At 35.7% G+C, this 17,396-nt stretch overlaps 1 protein-coding gene across 1 annotated transcript in view; it reads left to right on the top strand.

Annotated features, from left to right (window-relative positions):
* The window catches only part of LOC135691702 (poly(A)-specific ribonuclease PARN), a 28,725-nt gene extending 18,995 nt beyond the window's left edge, over positions 1–9,730 (top strand). The window contains exons 19-25 of the mRNA XM_065209655.2: positions 908–963; positions 2,304–2,390; positions 2,965–3,039; positions 3,975–4,169; positions 4,543–4,644; positions 7,411–7,482; positions 9,186–9,730. Coding sequence (XP_065065727.2) covers positions 908–963; positions 2,304–2,390; positions 2,965–3,039; positions 3,975–4,169; positions 4,543–4,644; positions 7,411–7,442 — 547 coding nt within the window. The 3' untranslated portion in view covers positions 7,443–7,482; positions 9,186–9,730. The remainder of the gene's footprint in view (positions 1–907; positions 964–2,303; positions 2,391–2,964; positions 3,040–3,974; positions 4,170–4,542; positions 4,645–7,410; positions 7,483–9,185) is intronic.
* Positions 9,731–17,396: the final 7,666 nt, after the last annotated feature.

Raw genomic sequence — 17,396 nt, 5'->3', positions numbered from 1 at the left:
AACAAATTTTCAGTGATTTTTTTATACAAATATTAAGCTTAATATGCTCATATGCTTCTATGGTAAGCGAGAAATTAATGAACCAATGGATTTGAAAAACCAGCATTTTTGGATTTCTGTATTTTGTTTGATTGTATTCCTAGTTTCACTGATCCAATCTCGTACGTCTTTGAGATGATTATCATGATACTGAGCGTTAAAGATCTGGTTGCCCTGGCCAACCCTCTGACTGTTGAAGGGACTGGTGTCCATAAATCCATAGATAGCAAACTCAGATTCGCATAAAATTGTGTGATGTGGTCTAATCGAGAGGAAGAACCAGGACACTGCTCGATAAGCATAGCTTCTCAGTGTCCTTGAAAACGACCTTGGGATGCTAGGTGGAAACAAATACAAAAATTGGTTGCACTGCCTACATCAGGGCCCACTGGCTGATTTAAGCAAGCACTTTTTGAAATTTTAAGTAATGTTTTGTTGTACAAAGCCTCTTTAAAAATTGCGTCGGTGTAGCGTTTTAGATGGCTTTTGCTCACATATTACCTAAGTGGAAAAGGCAAAAATTTGCGAAAACTCTGCAAAAGTCTTGAAATCAAGTTTCTGTTAAAAGGGCCTAATGTAGATTAGTTGATTCAGTTTCAGTCTGTGGAAATTTTCGTCCTTGTTTTTTATCATTATTAAATCTGATTTGATAACTTATTTAATTTCTTGTCGTGAATAGCAAAACCTTTTTTAATATAGCGTTTTTATTTATTTTGTAATTTTGCTGATTGTCTCCAAAAGTCCTTTCATGCTATAATAGTTGCGTGCGAAGTAAACCACCAAGTACCCTAAATTGCCATTTAAGTAAACAGAAATGTACTGAATGTTTATTCTTTTAACATTTGAATCCAATTGTTATGTTTGACAGAGTTTTTGTCATGCGAATCAATGATCTCACTTATTTGACAATGGATGCTCCCGATGGTAATACATTTTTCTTTTTTTTTTGTATATGTTACCTCTTAGCTTTAGCCTTATTCAGCTTTATAAGTTCATCTACGAACTTGGCTGATTTTACTTCCTAGTTTTGTCTCTTACTCTCTCTGAACTTTTAGATTTGGATTACACTGTATATTTTTACTGATTTCTTGCTAATTATTATATTTTCTTAAGATCTTGTATAACTGTATGCACAGCAGGTCCTTCATTGATAGCAAAAATGTGAATTTTCTGAAAGAAGCCAACCTGTTAAAATATGATTTTAATAATAATAATAATAATCAGAAGACATGAGTGTTTATTTTTAGAGCATACGATCCATAAGAATGAAGTTCAACATTTGGTTCTTCCCCAACAACGAGGCCCCTACTGATCCGCTATTCCATAATATATCTGATATTGCCGCGAATCAGTTTAATTAGCCGAAGCTTCCCACCTATAGTTGCAAATCACCTGTAATAAATAAATGAGTTTATACATTTACTTCTGTGTTTCATCAAGCGCATATCGAGTGAAAATTCAACAACAAAAGTATTTGGCATTGCATTGAATTTTTATGACATAGCACTTCCATTTTCACACATCTGTCCATTTTTGAGTATGGTTTTTGACGACATTTTTAGTATCCATGCACTCAAATCTGTTGTACAGACAAAGGGACCCTCTGCATCATAATTTCAAAAATAGGAAACAGCTGAGACAAAAATGTCCTACTTTTATTGCGTCTACTGTTTCCTCGCATTCTTCCCTCTTGAAATACAAAGCTTTTTTTTTAAATTCTGTTTTCAAACTTTTTAAAAGCCTGAAGCCAAATCTTTGAATTGTTTTTCCAAGGGTATAATAGAAAAACAATAGATGACAATTTTTTTGCTAAAGTCAGTCTAAAAAAGAGTTGAATTTGTTCTATGATGATAATTTTTAAGAATAAAAAACATTAGTTATTTACTTTCATAATTTTTTTACACAAACCAACTACTGTAAAATAACAATAAGAAAACAGCTTATAAACCGTGTAATTTCAGTTTCAAGTTAACTAGTTTCAGTTTCAGTTTCAAGTTAACTAGTTTTGACAGGAAGTATCGTTTCTATCTTTTTCCTGCAGCAATCAGGTTTTTTGAATTGCTTAAAATGCTTCGAATTGCTTCCCAAAAATCTTTAAACTTTGTCTCGAGATTGTATGAGATTCTTTAGGGGGATATTTTACAAAATTGAACGTTATCAATAATGTTATTTGCAACATACATCTACGACGATATAAGGGTATACTTAAACCATTTATTAAATTCTTAAATTTACACTCTAATTTTTCTTTTTCTGTTTAAAAGATATTCCTGAGAGAAAACACGTGTTTCACCTTCAGTTTCCTAATAATTGGAAGTATGCAGATGTTAATGAACTTTTTAGCCAGTTCGGTAAGCTGTTGCGACATTTTCAAACTTTTAGCAATTTTCAGTCAAAACCCTACGACGGCAATTTTATCGTTCATTCATATAATCGATGTTCTCTCCCTTTAGCTTAGAAACATTTTGTCAGCTTATCAATTTCCTTTCCTTAACAATACCGTAGAACAGACCTGTACCATTGAATGCTCAAACAGTATCAAATTTTTGAAAACTTTTTCAAAAATAGAATTTATTCAGCTTTGCTTTTCTTAAGTGAAGCGTTATATTGCAATGAGTGGTGGTGTAAAGTTTAAATGAAAATAAAAAAATTCCTTTTTCACAATGCAAATCATCAATGGAATTATAGTTCATTTTCTCCAGTGCCTCTCCTTCTTTCCTTTGAAGCCATATGTTTGTGGCTCTAAGTGTCTTGGTGCCCAGTGTGAGATCCCATTGCCCATCAAACTGCAGTATAGATAGCTATCGCCCGAACGGGAAAAGAGCGGATGAAGGCTAGAAACTTCAAATGACGTCAGCTTCTGCAAGACATAAACAAGCCGGAATAGCTTGTTTGCTTAGATTTTCTTGTTTTTGGTCATTTCAGGAAATGTTTACACCGCGTTTCTCGATGACACCACTGCATATGTATCCTTGGACAAGCCGGAATATGCGGATGAAGGTAGTATTTACAGTACACTCCCGCCAGGAATATTTTGGATTGATTAATGGAAACCTTCATTTGAATCATCACGAATTTTATTTAATAGCAGAAACGCACTCTGCAAAGTCCAGAAAAATTGATGGTCACATGGCTAATGAGAGCGAGGAAACCAGACCACATCCAGACGGCACCCTGTTTTCATCTCTTTTTAAGTGTTTTCTTCTTCGAGCGGTTTTGAAAGAATTTGCCCATTGGCCAGTAAAAGATAACACTTTTTTGGATCTGTTATTCCAAATACAAAGCAGATTCACTCTAAGCCAACTGTTTTTATGTCTCTTCCTTAAGCGGTTCCCTTGAGTGCTAAACCTTTTTGGCATGCTTTTTAAACCTCTCTTCACTTGCCAGTCCTTTCTGTGTATCGATTGGTAGTGCAACAAAACAAATTTCGGGTAGTTCACTGCTAGACTGTTGTGATTTCATTAAGGAAGACTTTTCGTAATCTTTGCCTAGCTGCATCTTGTGTATACCTAAAAAAATTTAAAAGAGTTTATTTACAAGAAAGACCATGTAGAGCTAACGACTAACTGTCGTGAAACACATTTTCCTTTTTTGAACTGATAAAAATTCAATTCGTTTTGGAAAAGATAATAATTTTCAGCTTGAAGATTAGTCTTTTTAAATATAGGCTGAAGATAGGACGCCTTTGTCTGTTACGGTAAAAACCTTAAAGTTTCCTTTGATAGAGGTGTCAGAAATGCATGTAGTACTTTTTCTTTGTCAAAAGAACTTTTTTATGAAAATGCATTTTCCTATTGCGAATTTATTTTCAAAATAGAAAGAAAAAGCGATAATAATTTACTCTGATATATTTTGTTTTACGGGGGAGTAATTTTGATGTTCCACTGTCTCTATGTTTTTCTCAGTTTGTTTTTCATGTTTTCTCTTTTTCGCAGTGATAAGAAAACTTGTGGTTCAGAAAAATAGTGGTCCCTGCAGGGTGATAACATACAAACAATCCGTTGGGTTAGATCCTCTTGACAAATACGACAAAGCCGAATTCCTGGCAATTCAAGAAGCAGATTGCAATGGGGAGAAAGATAAGAGAAGAACAAAGCGAAAATTCGAAGACACTTTAGAAGAGGGTGAAGGTAAATTAGTTTCCATTGTAATTATCAAAAAATTATCAGGTATGGCAGGCTGCGTCTTTAGACTGTGACATAGCTAATAGTTGGCTCTTTAAAAATGTGTGACTGTTTTCAAAAAGTTCTTATGTGAATCATTTTCTCTCCACCAAAAAGGAATTTCGCATAGGCAAACTTTGCAATATTTGGAGAACCCTTCTCCAACCCCCTGCAATTAAGCCAAACGAGGAAAGCCTCAACAAAATTACAAAGTCGGTGGTTTTTTAGTTGAGAAATTTTCAAAAAGGATAACATTTACGTAATGAGCTGCTTAATCGATTACAATTTTTTGTTATCTTATCGTTTTATCTGTTGCGCTAAGGACTAATTTCTGTTATAGTGGTAAGCAGCCCAGAGGCAACCGTGCCAGTGGATGAAGTAACTCCGTCTAATAATGCTGATGCTTGTGCAGAAGTGCCAAAAAAGAAGAAGCCTTCAGAAGGTAAGACATTCTCTCGAGATGTTTTCTTTTCTGCACATTTGCGGGTCAATATTTGCAGTCAGGAAATTTTAGGGTTGGACCATTTATAATGCTTACTTTCTGTTATGATGCGACTCTTTTGCTCTGAGTCTACAAAAGAGAAGTGCTTCATGCCATCTTCAAATTTTGCGGTACCAAAAACTTAACAGGATAATGATAAGGATAATGATTTGGTTAAATATAAAGTTAACAGGATAATGATACAAAACTCGTTATATTTGAATGAAAATTGATATGAAATAATGATAAATGTATTGACTAGTTTAATAACGAAGCTCGTGTTTTGACAGCAGAATCTGCCAGTTTTCTTCGTTCTAAGGCTTTTTTGTGACTGTCAATTTTTGCAACGAAATAAACATAAAAATATAAACTTAGGTGTTTTAGAAATAGCTTACATTAAAACAGCAAGACATTTAATTTCTTATAAAATTCTTAAACAAAAAAGAAACTACAAAAAACGTACTCGCCAATATTATTGACTGCAATTTAACATTGGTGAATGAAATAAATTTGGTTTGATTGGTCATTCCTTTAATGTTTTGAAACTGAAATCTGGTACAAGACAAGCCACAAATTTGCTTGGTAACATTTTTCTTTGGCGAGTGAGTTTACTTCTGTCACGCTAAAATTTCTCAAGAAGAATGAATTGTTTACCTGTTAGACTTTTTAAAGTTTGGAATCTTGTCTAGCTTGTCTAAATAGTAAACGATACTAACAAGTGGTCTTTGTGACGTTAAACACTCTCTTCTAGTCCAGTTTATTACAAAATCTCTAGATGTGAATAAAAGTAATGCCAAAGTAACAATGGTGATTGGGATGGTCCCCTGTCTGTGCTTCAAAAAGGTTCTGTTGTTCTCTCAGTTTTACAAAGTAAATCTATATTTTAATACGATTTTCCTGTTTGGGAGTATCCTGAAATACAAAACTCGAAATACAAAAATCCTGAAGTAATCTCCGGCAATCTTTTTTAAACTGCCCATTAAAATATTAGATGAGCCAAAACAAGCAGAAGTGGAATAATATTTAAGCAATGCCTCTCTCGGATGTTGCTGTCGTTCCAGCTGCAACTCTTTTGATATTTTTTAGATATAATACCAAATCAATCTATAGCATATTAATAATTCCAGCAACCAGTATTAATGACCGAATGCACTTTCACGATTGGGACAAGCTATCAAGCTATCAAGCTATCAACAACATGTGTCTTCGACCGGCATTTTTAAGTTTCGTAAGGCCCACTAGATCTTTTCTTTTTCGATTCTTAATAGTATTTCAAGGAAGATATGACATGAACAATGTTATTCTAAGATTTTAAGCTACTAGAAGGAATAAGAAAAGAAAAGGGGTGGAAAATTGGCAAAATGTTAGCCTGAAGCCTCCTGTTTGAAAGTCAGACTGGGCTATGTCATCTGGGATATTATTTCTTCCAAGCTTGGACACCTGCAAAGAAACCATTTGTGACCATGAGTTGTTTTGCTAAAAGACGTGTTTGTACTTCTGCGAGAAACATTTCATTAACAAACTCTTCCTGTGCAGGTGTATATATTTTGATGAATTCCCATGATGGTGCAGTTTGACAATCCTCTGACGTTAACTGTCTTCGGTCCGATCCCATTGACTCAGGCTCGTTCACTATGACGTCATTCACCTGCTGCGTGTTGTCTGCTGACGCATCTATTGTACACACCTGTTCTTTTCTAGCATTTTTAAGCATTTTAATGTGATTTCTAAGCTTTCAGCCTGTTAATCAAACTGGCATAAGATCACGGTTTTGTGGGAACTTTTTGAATTTCAGAAATATAAGTACCAGCAGTTTAGAAAGAATGTCATAGGACACCGAATCTGCCAATTATGAGCATGTTCATATATTTTAACTTACAAATAGCTTTCTGACCAGATTGTTGCTTCAATAATTACTCATTGAAGCTATCCCCCAGAAAGACGATATTTCAGGTAAGAGGATCTTAAGTAAAATCGAAGAGTTTTGGAGGGTAATATTTTCGAAGAAGAGAACTTTGAGAATGTGTCCCAGACTCTAGTTCAAAATGCCGGGGGAAATGTAGGTTTTGCATCGCAACATAGCCGTTCCAAAACCAAAGTTTACCTTTACCATAACTAATCATTAAATACCTTGATGTTATAAAGTTCTTATGAAAGTTTGAAAGAAGAAGAGGCCTTTTAGAAAGATCGTAGATGATAAGTGGAAATCGAAGAAATGATTAGGTTCAAAAAATGCTTCAAAATTTTCAATGCATGAATTGATCAACGCTTTTTGCTCATTTAGGTTGCCGTCGTTTATTTAAAGAAAAATAAACATAATCTTTGTGGATTAGAAATCTTCCTAATTAACGTTGTTGTAAATACGTCAAGGTTTATCGAATAGGCGAATAGGAAACATACATTTTAGCTAATGAAACTTAGGAACAGTTCACGTAAAGTAAGAAGAACACGAGTAGTAGAAGTTTATTTAAATAAACAAAAGGCAGCAATTGGCCCAAGAAAATATGCTGTAAATGAAATAAACGAAGCAGCATATAAAGAATAACATGAGCCACAAATCACGAATACAAAGCTAAACACATTATCATCGCCATTAAAATGCATTCCATTCCTAATGCAGAAGTTAATTTGCTACCGCATAACTGATTTTTCTATTTTGCATTGAAGTTCTGCATCATTTGTCCATAATTTGTGTCTTCATTCAAACATATTTCCTCTTATTTGCAGCAAAAGAGTTTTATGAGCCAGATGACTGGTAATTACGAAAATGCCAATTCATTTTCCAGATTCACATTTCAGGTGTGTAATATTATTTGATAATTACAGTTTCAATGTCTGAACCTACAATGCCTGCGTGAATTTCTCCTGCACGATGTACGCATAGCGCTATTTTGTTAAGTAAAAGTTTCCGGTGTAGAATACTTCGCACCCCCGTGCCCCACACCAGTGCTAAACGAAGGTGGATTTATTACGAAACATTGATTTTGCAATTACCAAAACCAAGTGTTTTTTATGCTGATTTAACAGTCATAGCTAAGCTTCTCATATACGTAAGACATAAGGGCATAAGGCCTAGGAGGGCTGCAGCCCCTCGTATTTACGGCATTTCAAGCTACATTCGGGCAGTTCAGTTCATACTCTTTTTTTAAGCAAAATAAACCCGGGATTAGCCCTCAGTTTTTTTACTTTTTGCATAAGTTTTCTTAAAGATTTCGAAAAAAAAATCATTTCGAACAATTTTTATAAGAAGGAGTTTCGAGTGGTTTCTTAAGGTTTCGGGTGATCAGTTGAATGGTCTGTTAATCTTTTGTCAACTTAGGGCTTGATTTATTTCAAAAGATTAGTTTAGTGTTTAGTACTTGCCGTCACTCCTTATTGGCCAACTGTAAGTGTCAGTAAGGGCGTCCATTGTTCAAGTGCTCAACTGCTCCGCTAAAGGGGCCTCGATATGGCCATGTTTTAGCCCGCTCCTAAAAGAAAAATAAACGCAAAATTGAAAGAAAAGCTGATCAGCTAAGGCTTGAGGTGTACGTGTGAATTAATGACTGTTTTTTATAAAGTGGAAAGAAAACTTTCTTGCTTTTGGGAGGTTTATGCAACCACCGATTTGTGATTGAATTTCTTCGAAGAGTTTTAACCAGTGGCAGAATATTTCTGTATTGTTGTATGAGTTTCAAAAATAAATTCTTTAGCTAGTTATAGAATATGGAGAGGGATAAAAATAAACCCCTCTCGCTTTTTTCATTGCCTTTGTTTTTATTCAATGGGAAACTGGCAGCCCACGGGTGCAGTTTTTGTAGGAGGTAAACGTCAGAAAGCGAGAGAGAACAAGTTTTAGAAGAACTTTAGGCGACAAACCTTTTTGAGAGAGGCTACAAACTGAACCACGATGTGTAGTTATGCTTATTGCTAAAGCTAGTTCTCTTGCCTATCAGTGATTGAAAGGCTCTTTCAGTTTTTATAGCAGTTTCAATTTTCAGTGGAGATAGAATTTGGCAGCTTTTGTTGTTACAGGACCATAGCTTCGCTGAGATGTGAAGTTTTTAGGAGTGACACAGCAGCACAGAACATTGCCCCCCTATTTGGGTTGAAAGCTGGTCTAATGTTGTCTACGGAAGGCACCTGCATGAAATTTATTTTTATTTCGCTTGATCACATGACATGTCATTTGGCCTCAAAATATGAAAAGGTCATCATCACAGTTTGAAGGATTTTTTAAATGAATTTCTAAAGCACATTATCTGTCACAGCATTTCGAAAAACTGTTTTTACATTAATGTTATTGAATACTATATTTGTTCTTTCGTTTGTTGAAAACATAAAAAAATGCTGCAAAATAACTTACAACGTTCTTGTTGCCGAAGCTCAGCTGCATAACATTTTCTGAATATCAAATATACCAATTTGAAGGTTAAATTCGCGCGAGCCTATTTCTTTGATCGAACTTATTTGTAGTAGAAACTTATTAATCATATTGAGCGTTACTAATTTTATTATTCTAGACAGTGGAAATTGTGATCTCAAAAGTGCCAATGGATTTCTCAAGATGTTGTGAGAGCCAGTGAGAAGAAGCCGGCGGCAGACCACTATTCAGTTCCAAATTTTTAAAACTTAGTATGAGGTTGTTTTATAGAGATCGTCTAGATAAGGTTTGCAAGATAAAACGTTTTTATATTTACTTGAATACAGAGATAAACAGTTGATTTTACGTCAATCTGGATACGTAAAAAAGATACTAAACTGCTCTCTGGGTTTTTACTTTTTTATGAATCCTATCAGGAGCTTGCAGTATGGGATGCTGTTTATGATGCAATTTGCAAACATGTTATCTTCAGTTTTGAAAGACTGAGCACAACAGCTTAAGATTCCCTAATCAGCCATAAGACGATTATGGGCGGCTCTCCTTTATAAGGTCTTGTAGATTTGTCTCACTTTGTCATACTGCTGTAAGATATGCATTGCTCTTGTGGCACCACAAGGACTTAATTCATTACTTGTTTCGTACTTTTGTATGTAAGTAATTTTTAGCAGTAAAAGCTGATGTTTACCTTTGTAGTTTATCGTACAGCTACTTTCTCTAATTCAATGTCCGAGATGTCTCATTCCTACCTTGGCATGCTTCGTAGTCCCGCATTAATTCATCTGTTTTTAGCTGCTGTTCAGCAAGCTTCTTATCTCGTAGCTCTACTGTTGAGCTACTCTTTTTCTCCCGCTTTTTCGGTCGTTTTTTCAGCAATTGCCAACGTTTTTATGTAGAATGATACATCGTCACTTCAAATTATCTCACCCAAAACATACTTTATGTTGAAGTGACGCAAAGAACGTATAATTAATGGTACGATAAGCAATGCGTTAAGCTATAATTTATTGGCTAGGATCTTCCTATTTACAAGTTCATCGATGGAATTGTGCCGTTCTAACTGGCGACAAGCTTCTCAGATTTTTTTGAAGGTTCAATGAAGAGATTGCTTAGAAAATCGAAAATCGAATTGCCATTTGGTGTTAATGCATGTAACTTTTGTTGCTGTCAGAAGAAGGGCCCAAGTAGCAGTTATATTGCTGAAGAAGTTACTTCCCGGCTACAACCCGTGTTTCTATTTTACCAATCATAACTATCAAGGCCTTGCCATAATAGAGAATACGAGTAAGATTTTGTTTTGCAATTATGTTAACTTACCTACCACAAACTATTAGTCATACATTTTTACTTTCAATACTTTTGGAAAACGATGTGCCAAGGCCTTGATAGATAGAAGTATTAATTCCTTTTTTGCTGCGACATACTTGACATGACAATGAAGACGACGATGGATCATTTAAATCGTCCTATTCACTCATAACAGTTCTGTTCATCGCCTGTACATTCAGGTTCACGAATCATGTTATTGCTTCGTATTCATCACTACCCCTCTACAACATCAGGGGTTTTAGGCCGAGTTATTTTTTAGCATTTATCTTGAATACAGAGCATCAGATTATCTTCTCGATAAGCTGGTGCAGGTGTAAAGAAGACAATCACGCCCTATCTTCGCCACTTAGAATATAAAATGTAGTTGTTTTTTACCCAGCAATGTATTTTTTATTATAACGAAGATCTTAAACTGGTGCATATATTCTTGTGAGAATCAGCCTGTCTGATAGATATTTTTAAAATAACAATATTTATTGCAAACTTAGCCAAAACCTTTTCTGATATCATTTAGTTTTGTTAGCGAGTTGTGAAGCTGTGAAGCTTTTATATTCTATACCATAATTCGGAAGGACAATAGCTTTCTTTTTTCATGGATAATATATTCAGAAACTGTTTCCAGGCGTACCTGGAGCACGCCTTTCCTGAGTTAAATCTAAATACGAGTTATTCTTAACTTAAGTCGTTTTGTTTTTATGCGGGAATGTGTCTGTCAGAAGTCAAATTTTTTTCTATTAACTACTGATTTGTTGATAAAAGTCTATGAAAGAAAACGGTTGGTCAACAAGGGTATGAATTTTATTTCTTTAGATAAGAATAAGTCACTCTTTGTGCCGACAAAAATCGTTTGATATCAGCGAATTAAAGGACCAAAAGGCACCTCTATTAATGGAACTTAGATGTTTTTTCCAGCCCAAATTTTACAGCATGCCAATAAGTCACCCAACTGTTGCCATGAAGAAAAAGAACTGCTGCCACGCCCACCTTGCGAGAGTAGCCTCGATTAGCTTTGTCCTTTGTTGCTTTGTCTTCCAAACTGAATGTCTGAAATCCGACCGGCTGTTTTTGAAGTGGCTGGAAAGAATTGCGATTAAAATGTCAAGCAAGATACTTATTATTACTCAAGAATAACTCTCGTGGCCAATTGTGACTGTTACAGAGGCTTAGCATTACGCGATTTCGCTCATATATCCCTTTTTTAATTTGCGGAGTGCAGAAAAAAAGAAGTAGCGGAGTTACTTGTCAGGTTTTTCAAACGTTTAATCCTTTGACCAACCCTTGATCTGGATATTAGACTAAATGTAGGAATTTGAGTCCGTCCTTTTGTGACTGACGACTGGTGTGGACAATATGACTTTTAAATTCACTTTCAGTAAGAAAACTTTGTAAATTGCAATATTTAACGCGAGGAAACCAGGCCTTCGATATTGTTCTGGGCCATGTGACTTTGCCTGCATCAATATATCGATTTAGTCGTTGTTATTGTATTTATGCATGTTATTTAGATTTTCAAGATATTAAGTATCAGTGAGGATAAATTTTGTCTTGTGTGATTCACGGTGAAAACGGTATAAAGTTTCAGTTTCTGGGAGTTGCTACGAGATATCAAGTTTCGTACGCACGAGACCAATGGTGCAAAGCATTTTGGAGCCACCTACATTCAACAGACGCACAATCTCTTTCTTATCTTGAAAGGTTAGGATGTTGTGAGGTCTTCAAAAGGCTGATAAGTATTCTAAGACGAATGCTGATATCGAAATGTGATATAAATAGGACAGTAGCAAATCCTAACTATTATGAAAAGGTCTTGATGCATTTTAACGAAACAGCAAACACCATGGGCCAGTTAGTGAGTGGATCACCAAGTTTAAGTGTTCACCAAGCTAATGAAATGAAAAGCTAGTTGTTTTCTTCTTTAGAATCGAATTTTCTAATATTCAGTTGTGGCTCCCTGAGAGATTTGTCTCACCTATCACTTTGCAGAATGGTCTAGCAAGGCCGGCTGAAGTTGTGCTCTATTTGTGCTACAGCGTTAGGCTCACAACTGACATAGGCCTAGATGAAAAATGACTACAATTCTCCCATACTTTATAGACCCAAAAATAGGTCCTCTTTGCTGCAGCATCAGGCCCAATTTGTGCTCAATCCGGCGCTGATGTCAAGCAACTTTTTTGAATAATGTTCGAGCATGGCTGAGCACTTTACTGACAACGCATACAGATATAAGGCTGGTGCATACGTCGATAAAATACCACAACGCGCGCTTTGCGCATGAGATTTTTAACCAAGTTGCTTGAAAACGTAATGAGATAATATCGGAGTCGCGACCACTTTTTCACATTGCAATGAGAAACCGAAACCTTGAATTAGCTCTTTTTATACAATTCCTAAAATTTTGTTTTTTAGACCTCAAAAAAATTCAATTTTGAACGTGGAATTTAATATGTTCGTTTTCATCGTGATCTTATGAAGCGTATCATATTACGGTTAACCAAGTAAAGGGAAAATCCAAGATTTTTATAATTTTAAATGACAGAATAATTACTTTTAACAATAAAATCAAGGTAAGTATTCCAGAGCAATCTCCATTCCATCCACCCTCAAGTCCTCTAGATAGACGTCTAACGAAGTCCCAAAACCATTTGAAAATGTGGCGACATCGGATAGGCCGTCATTGAGAAGGGGAGGCCGGTCCAACCAATAGCTTTTCTATCATAAATGGCGAGGGAAGACACAGTTTTTAGCTCTATTCACTCTCTTCATACACATAACGACGTATTCGTCTTATGTTTTTGACAGAAACCCATGTTCAAAAATTTGTTTGATCTAGAAACTCATCTAGACTCCAGAGAATTTCAGTCAAAGATTGAAATCAAGAAATATCGTTTAAGCCATGTAGAAAGAAAACTTTTTGCTGGACTAACTAAAAAGCTATTTTGTTCAGCTTTCAACATTACTTGCTTAATCGATTTCCAGGCCCTCTGGAAAAATAACCTATACTAGTTTAGCTAAATTGCAGTGCCATTTCATGTCAAATATAAATCTATTTCATCTTGCTTTAAACTTTTCCAAAATGAATAAATAATTTTCCATTTTAATTTTTTTTCCGAGTTTTGCTTCCAGTTTGCTGGAAAATGCACTCTTTTTAAACATTTTTACTAGTACAGCTTTACACTTTAATAGATATCCACAGACAGAATACTATACTTGATGGCTTAATCGATGTCCTGGTGTCGTTGTTATATGTTTTAGCTTATGCAACACATCTGGGTGGATTTTCCTAAAAATTTTTAATTGTATTTTGTACTTGCATTTGTTTATACCTAGCTCTTGAAGGTAGCTTTAGGGAAAAGATCCACAAATCGAGTAGTGGGGGAAAAGTCTTCAAATCAGGGAGTCCCGATGAAGGGTTGGAAGTTGTAAAAGATAATGCGATTGTGAATTATGTTCGAAAACGGAACTGCTAAATCGTATTCTTTCAAGCAAAACTCTCACTTTGCCAGTTCCCTTGATGAAAATAGCCTTTCATAATTCCAACTTTTATTCAAATGATAGCAAGCATTTGTGCAAACAGTCATTTTAACGCTGCTGGGAACTGGTTGTTCATATTGCTGATTGTTGCAATATTTTCCTTATTAGGAGGAATCTAAGTTCTTATTAGGAGCCATCTTATTTCTTATTAGAAAATACAGATATCTCTTAGCAAACAATAATCTCGTAAAATTAGATAACTTCGACATTCAGAATGCAATTTGGATTTTCAATGGCCTGAGGGGGGTCGATTTAGTATGGGGGGCAATTCAGTCTTGCCATTAGCGTACGAGATTTCCATCAAAAGAACAAGATTTCCCGGGTTTCAGATAAACAATAGTATTTCCAGAAAGGGCGTACGAGATTTTAAAAGAATGACTAGCCCCTCGATTTGTTCTGTGACGTGATGCAGGTTACAAAAGGGGAAGTTATAATCAAAATTTTGTATTGAGGGCACAGCCCCAGTGTACCTATACACCGTTACGTGATTGAAAAGAAGACTTTAAAATCTGCCCTTGCTTACTGTATTCCATTTACAAATAGGTAGTCTTAGGAGTGTAGGTCAGGTAGCATTTACATAAAACAGCTGCAAAAGTCTTGAGACACTGATTTTGAAATTTCAATTTAGCCATCCTGGTCTCCCCAAGGGAGCAACGGTGTTGGAGTTGGGCAGCACCTTCATTTATGTTACTTGTATGATTGATGTCTATGCTATCAATATTGTTCTAGGGCAGCAATTCTTAACCTCCGACCCGCCGACCAACTCCGGCCCACAACAAGATTTCAACCTGCCCGCCAAATGCTTTTGTCTCAAAAATATTTTTGGCTTACACTTTCAAAATTTGTAATTGGATTTAGTTTTGTATTTTTGTCTGCTCTGATATCTTATTTCTCTCTGCAGTAAATAATTATGTGCGTCCCGTTGACCAGTTGTTGGTCCGAGAGGAAGTATCAAAATAGAAAATGATTTCATTTGAACACTTCATAGCGAAATATTATACTGCTCTGGCAAAGTTAAAAAGTAAAGAAAATGTAAGACATGATTTCCAGACACTTTTATCATTTATTTCAAGTGGTCATTGATGTAGACAGTATGACCTAACCCGATACCTCACCTCTTCCTCCACTTTTTGCAATCCCGGGACTTAGGCCAGATATCTCGTGCTTTATTTCGTGCTTTTAAGCGTGCGTAGCAGCATTTGTAGACTAGTGAACAGGCTAATGCTTTATGCTACAGTGTTTTTGTTATTTCTCTTCTCTATCTTATGTTCTTTCATTCAAGTGTTACAAAAATTGATTATTTGCTGTCATGCAAAGTTAAAAAACTTTGCAAGACCCTTTCTTTTAAAGTTAGCATTAGAATAGATCAAACTATGCAGCCTACAATCATTGCCAAAAGTTTGCATTGTATTTTGTTTTGATATTTTTAAATTCTTTTTGAATACTCCTATTTTGGCACACCCTTCCCCCTATGCAATGTTGATAATTTAGGAAAACATCATAGAAGTCGCAGAAAAACTGCACTTCCTTATCCTCTACATCGTGTTGTAGCAAACCAACATTGTTCAAACGGGGGAAGGGGAATGCCTGAATTTGCCTTTGAAAACTGATGGTAGTGTTCCAGGACTTTTGGCAGGCATTGTGGTTATAAAAAATCTTCAGAAAATTTCCTTGGATTTTTTCTCGCTAAAATCCATTTTAGATGCAGTTTCTGACCATCCCTAGATTAATAAAATTTAATTTTTTACTGCTGCCAATCACTGTAACGATAAAACAGTTAGCAAAAGAACTAGTACCAGAATGAAAATATAATAGTTTGATATTTAAAAGCACGACTTTTCGAGCATGTACTCGTTATCAAGTGGCCAATCATGGTCTCTCTTTAGATCTGATTTCTCTTTAACCAAGATTAACCTCTTAAGTCTTAATCTAAAAATAGCACATTGGGGGTAAACAAAAGCCTTCTGACTCAACCTGGTAAAAAAAGCGTAAAGTTACAAATTTTGTATAAAGCATTTTTTGGTTTTAAATGCTATGCTACAGAATGAGAATTTTAGCCCCCCTCCCCTCGAAAGATATCCATGGCAACGGGCCTGTGAATTCGTCGTGCCAATGCTTCCAGCATCAACCCAGTACCATGTCCTCCATGCAATCATTGGTCTCCCTCTTCCCCTTCTATCATCCACCTTTCCAAAACTTATTTCATGAAAAAAGATTATGAACATAGTATCTTATCTCTAGTTAGGCCTGGCAACTATGAAATCTGCATTTCATTGTGAGCAGCTTTGGCAATAAAAGCTTTGTAAAAGTAGAAAAATCATTGGCGCTGAAGAAAGTCCACATGCTTCTTGGCCCGAACCCCTGTTCTTGGGGGAAGTAGGAATTATTTTTAGAGAAGTGAATGACATAAAATGCAACGTAAATTGCCGGGTGTTCGGAGTATTTTGGGCAGGCATGGTATGTTGATAAAGATCTTTGCTTTAATTTGCAGTCATTGTTTATTTGCTTTGCCTGACGTCATCTTAGCTAATTCTAATGGAATTTGAAATATTTTAAGAGGCTTTTGTAATAATAAAAATGGTTACGAAAATGAAATATTCACGCAATTTAGTGGGTATTCTCCACTTTTATTGTCATGGAACACCTATTGTCTTTAGGATTCTCAGAAACACGAAATACCCATACTTTCTAAACTCCTCTCATTAATCTTTGTAACACCTACGTAGTGCAAAGACGAGAGAAAAGTGCAAAAAATACTGACAATACCCCCCTATAAAGGAGATTTCCCCCTCACTTGTATTCAATGGCGGCATCAGCTACTGAAAGTGAGAGGGGGAGGGTAATGGGCATGACCAGTGCGACCACACCCCATCTGCCTCGTTTTGATGGTGCATCAGGCGAGTTAAAAGCGAAAATATTATTTACCCTACCTAATGCTGTGGCCCAGGACGACGCGCCTCTAACAGTGCATTCCTCAACGTTCGATATCGAATACGGGACAAAAAAATGCTTTTTAAGCAATTTCTAGAAAATGTATAGATCATGTTTTGACAAAAGTAGGGGGCGGGTAATTACCTCCATAACCTCCTAGAATTTGCATTTCCAAACCTGAAGTTATCAAACTAATGTCTGGAAGCAGAATCGGGAGGGGAACTACGAAAACTAAAATGCTGAATGTCTAAGTTTCTAGCGAATTTGTAAAACAATTCTCAAAGCGATTTTTAGCTTTTAATTTGAGATAAGAACAGGCTTTTTAAATATGGTTTTAATTTCTAAGTTGCAAAAGTTGATTCTACGTTGTTTGTTTACATGTTGTTTAATATGATGTAGACTTTTAATTTGAATCCCTATAGAAAAACCCTTGTTTGTTGCCTATCTAATCACCAATGAGTTGTTTTTAATTTCCATATTGACCTTGATATGGTAATGACGTCAGAAATGTTTGTATATGACCCCCGGATAAATAGTTAAAGGAAAGCGCATGCGTAAAACA

This window comes from Rhopilema esculentum, chromosome 13, assembly GCF_057945365.1.
Source record: "Rhopilema esculentum isolate cy_ngs chromosome 13, ASM5794536v1, whole genome shotgun sequence".
In the NCBI taxonomy this organism is placed as follows: domain Eukaryota; kingdom Metazoa; phylum Cnidaria; class Scyphozoa; order Rhizostomeae; family Rhizostomatidae; genus Rhopilema; species Rhopilema esculentum.
The sequence above is the reverse complement of the archived record's forward strand: the minus strand, read 5'-3'. Positions and strand labels throughout refer to the sequence as shown.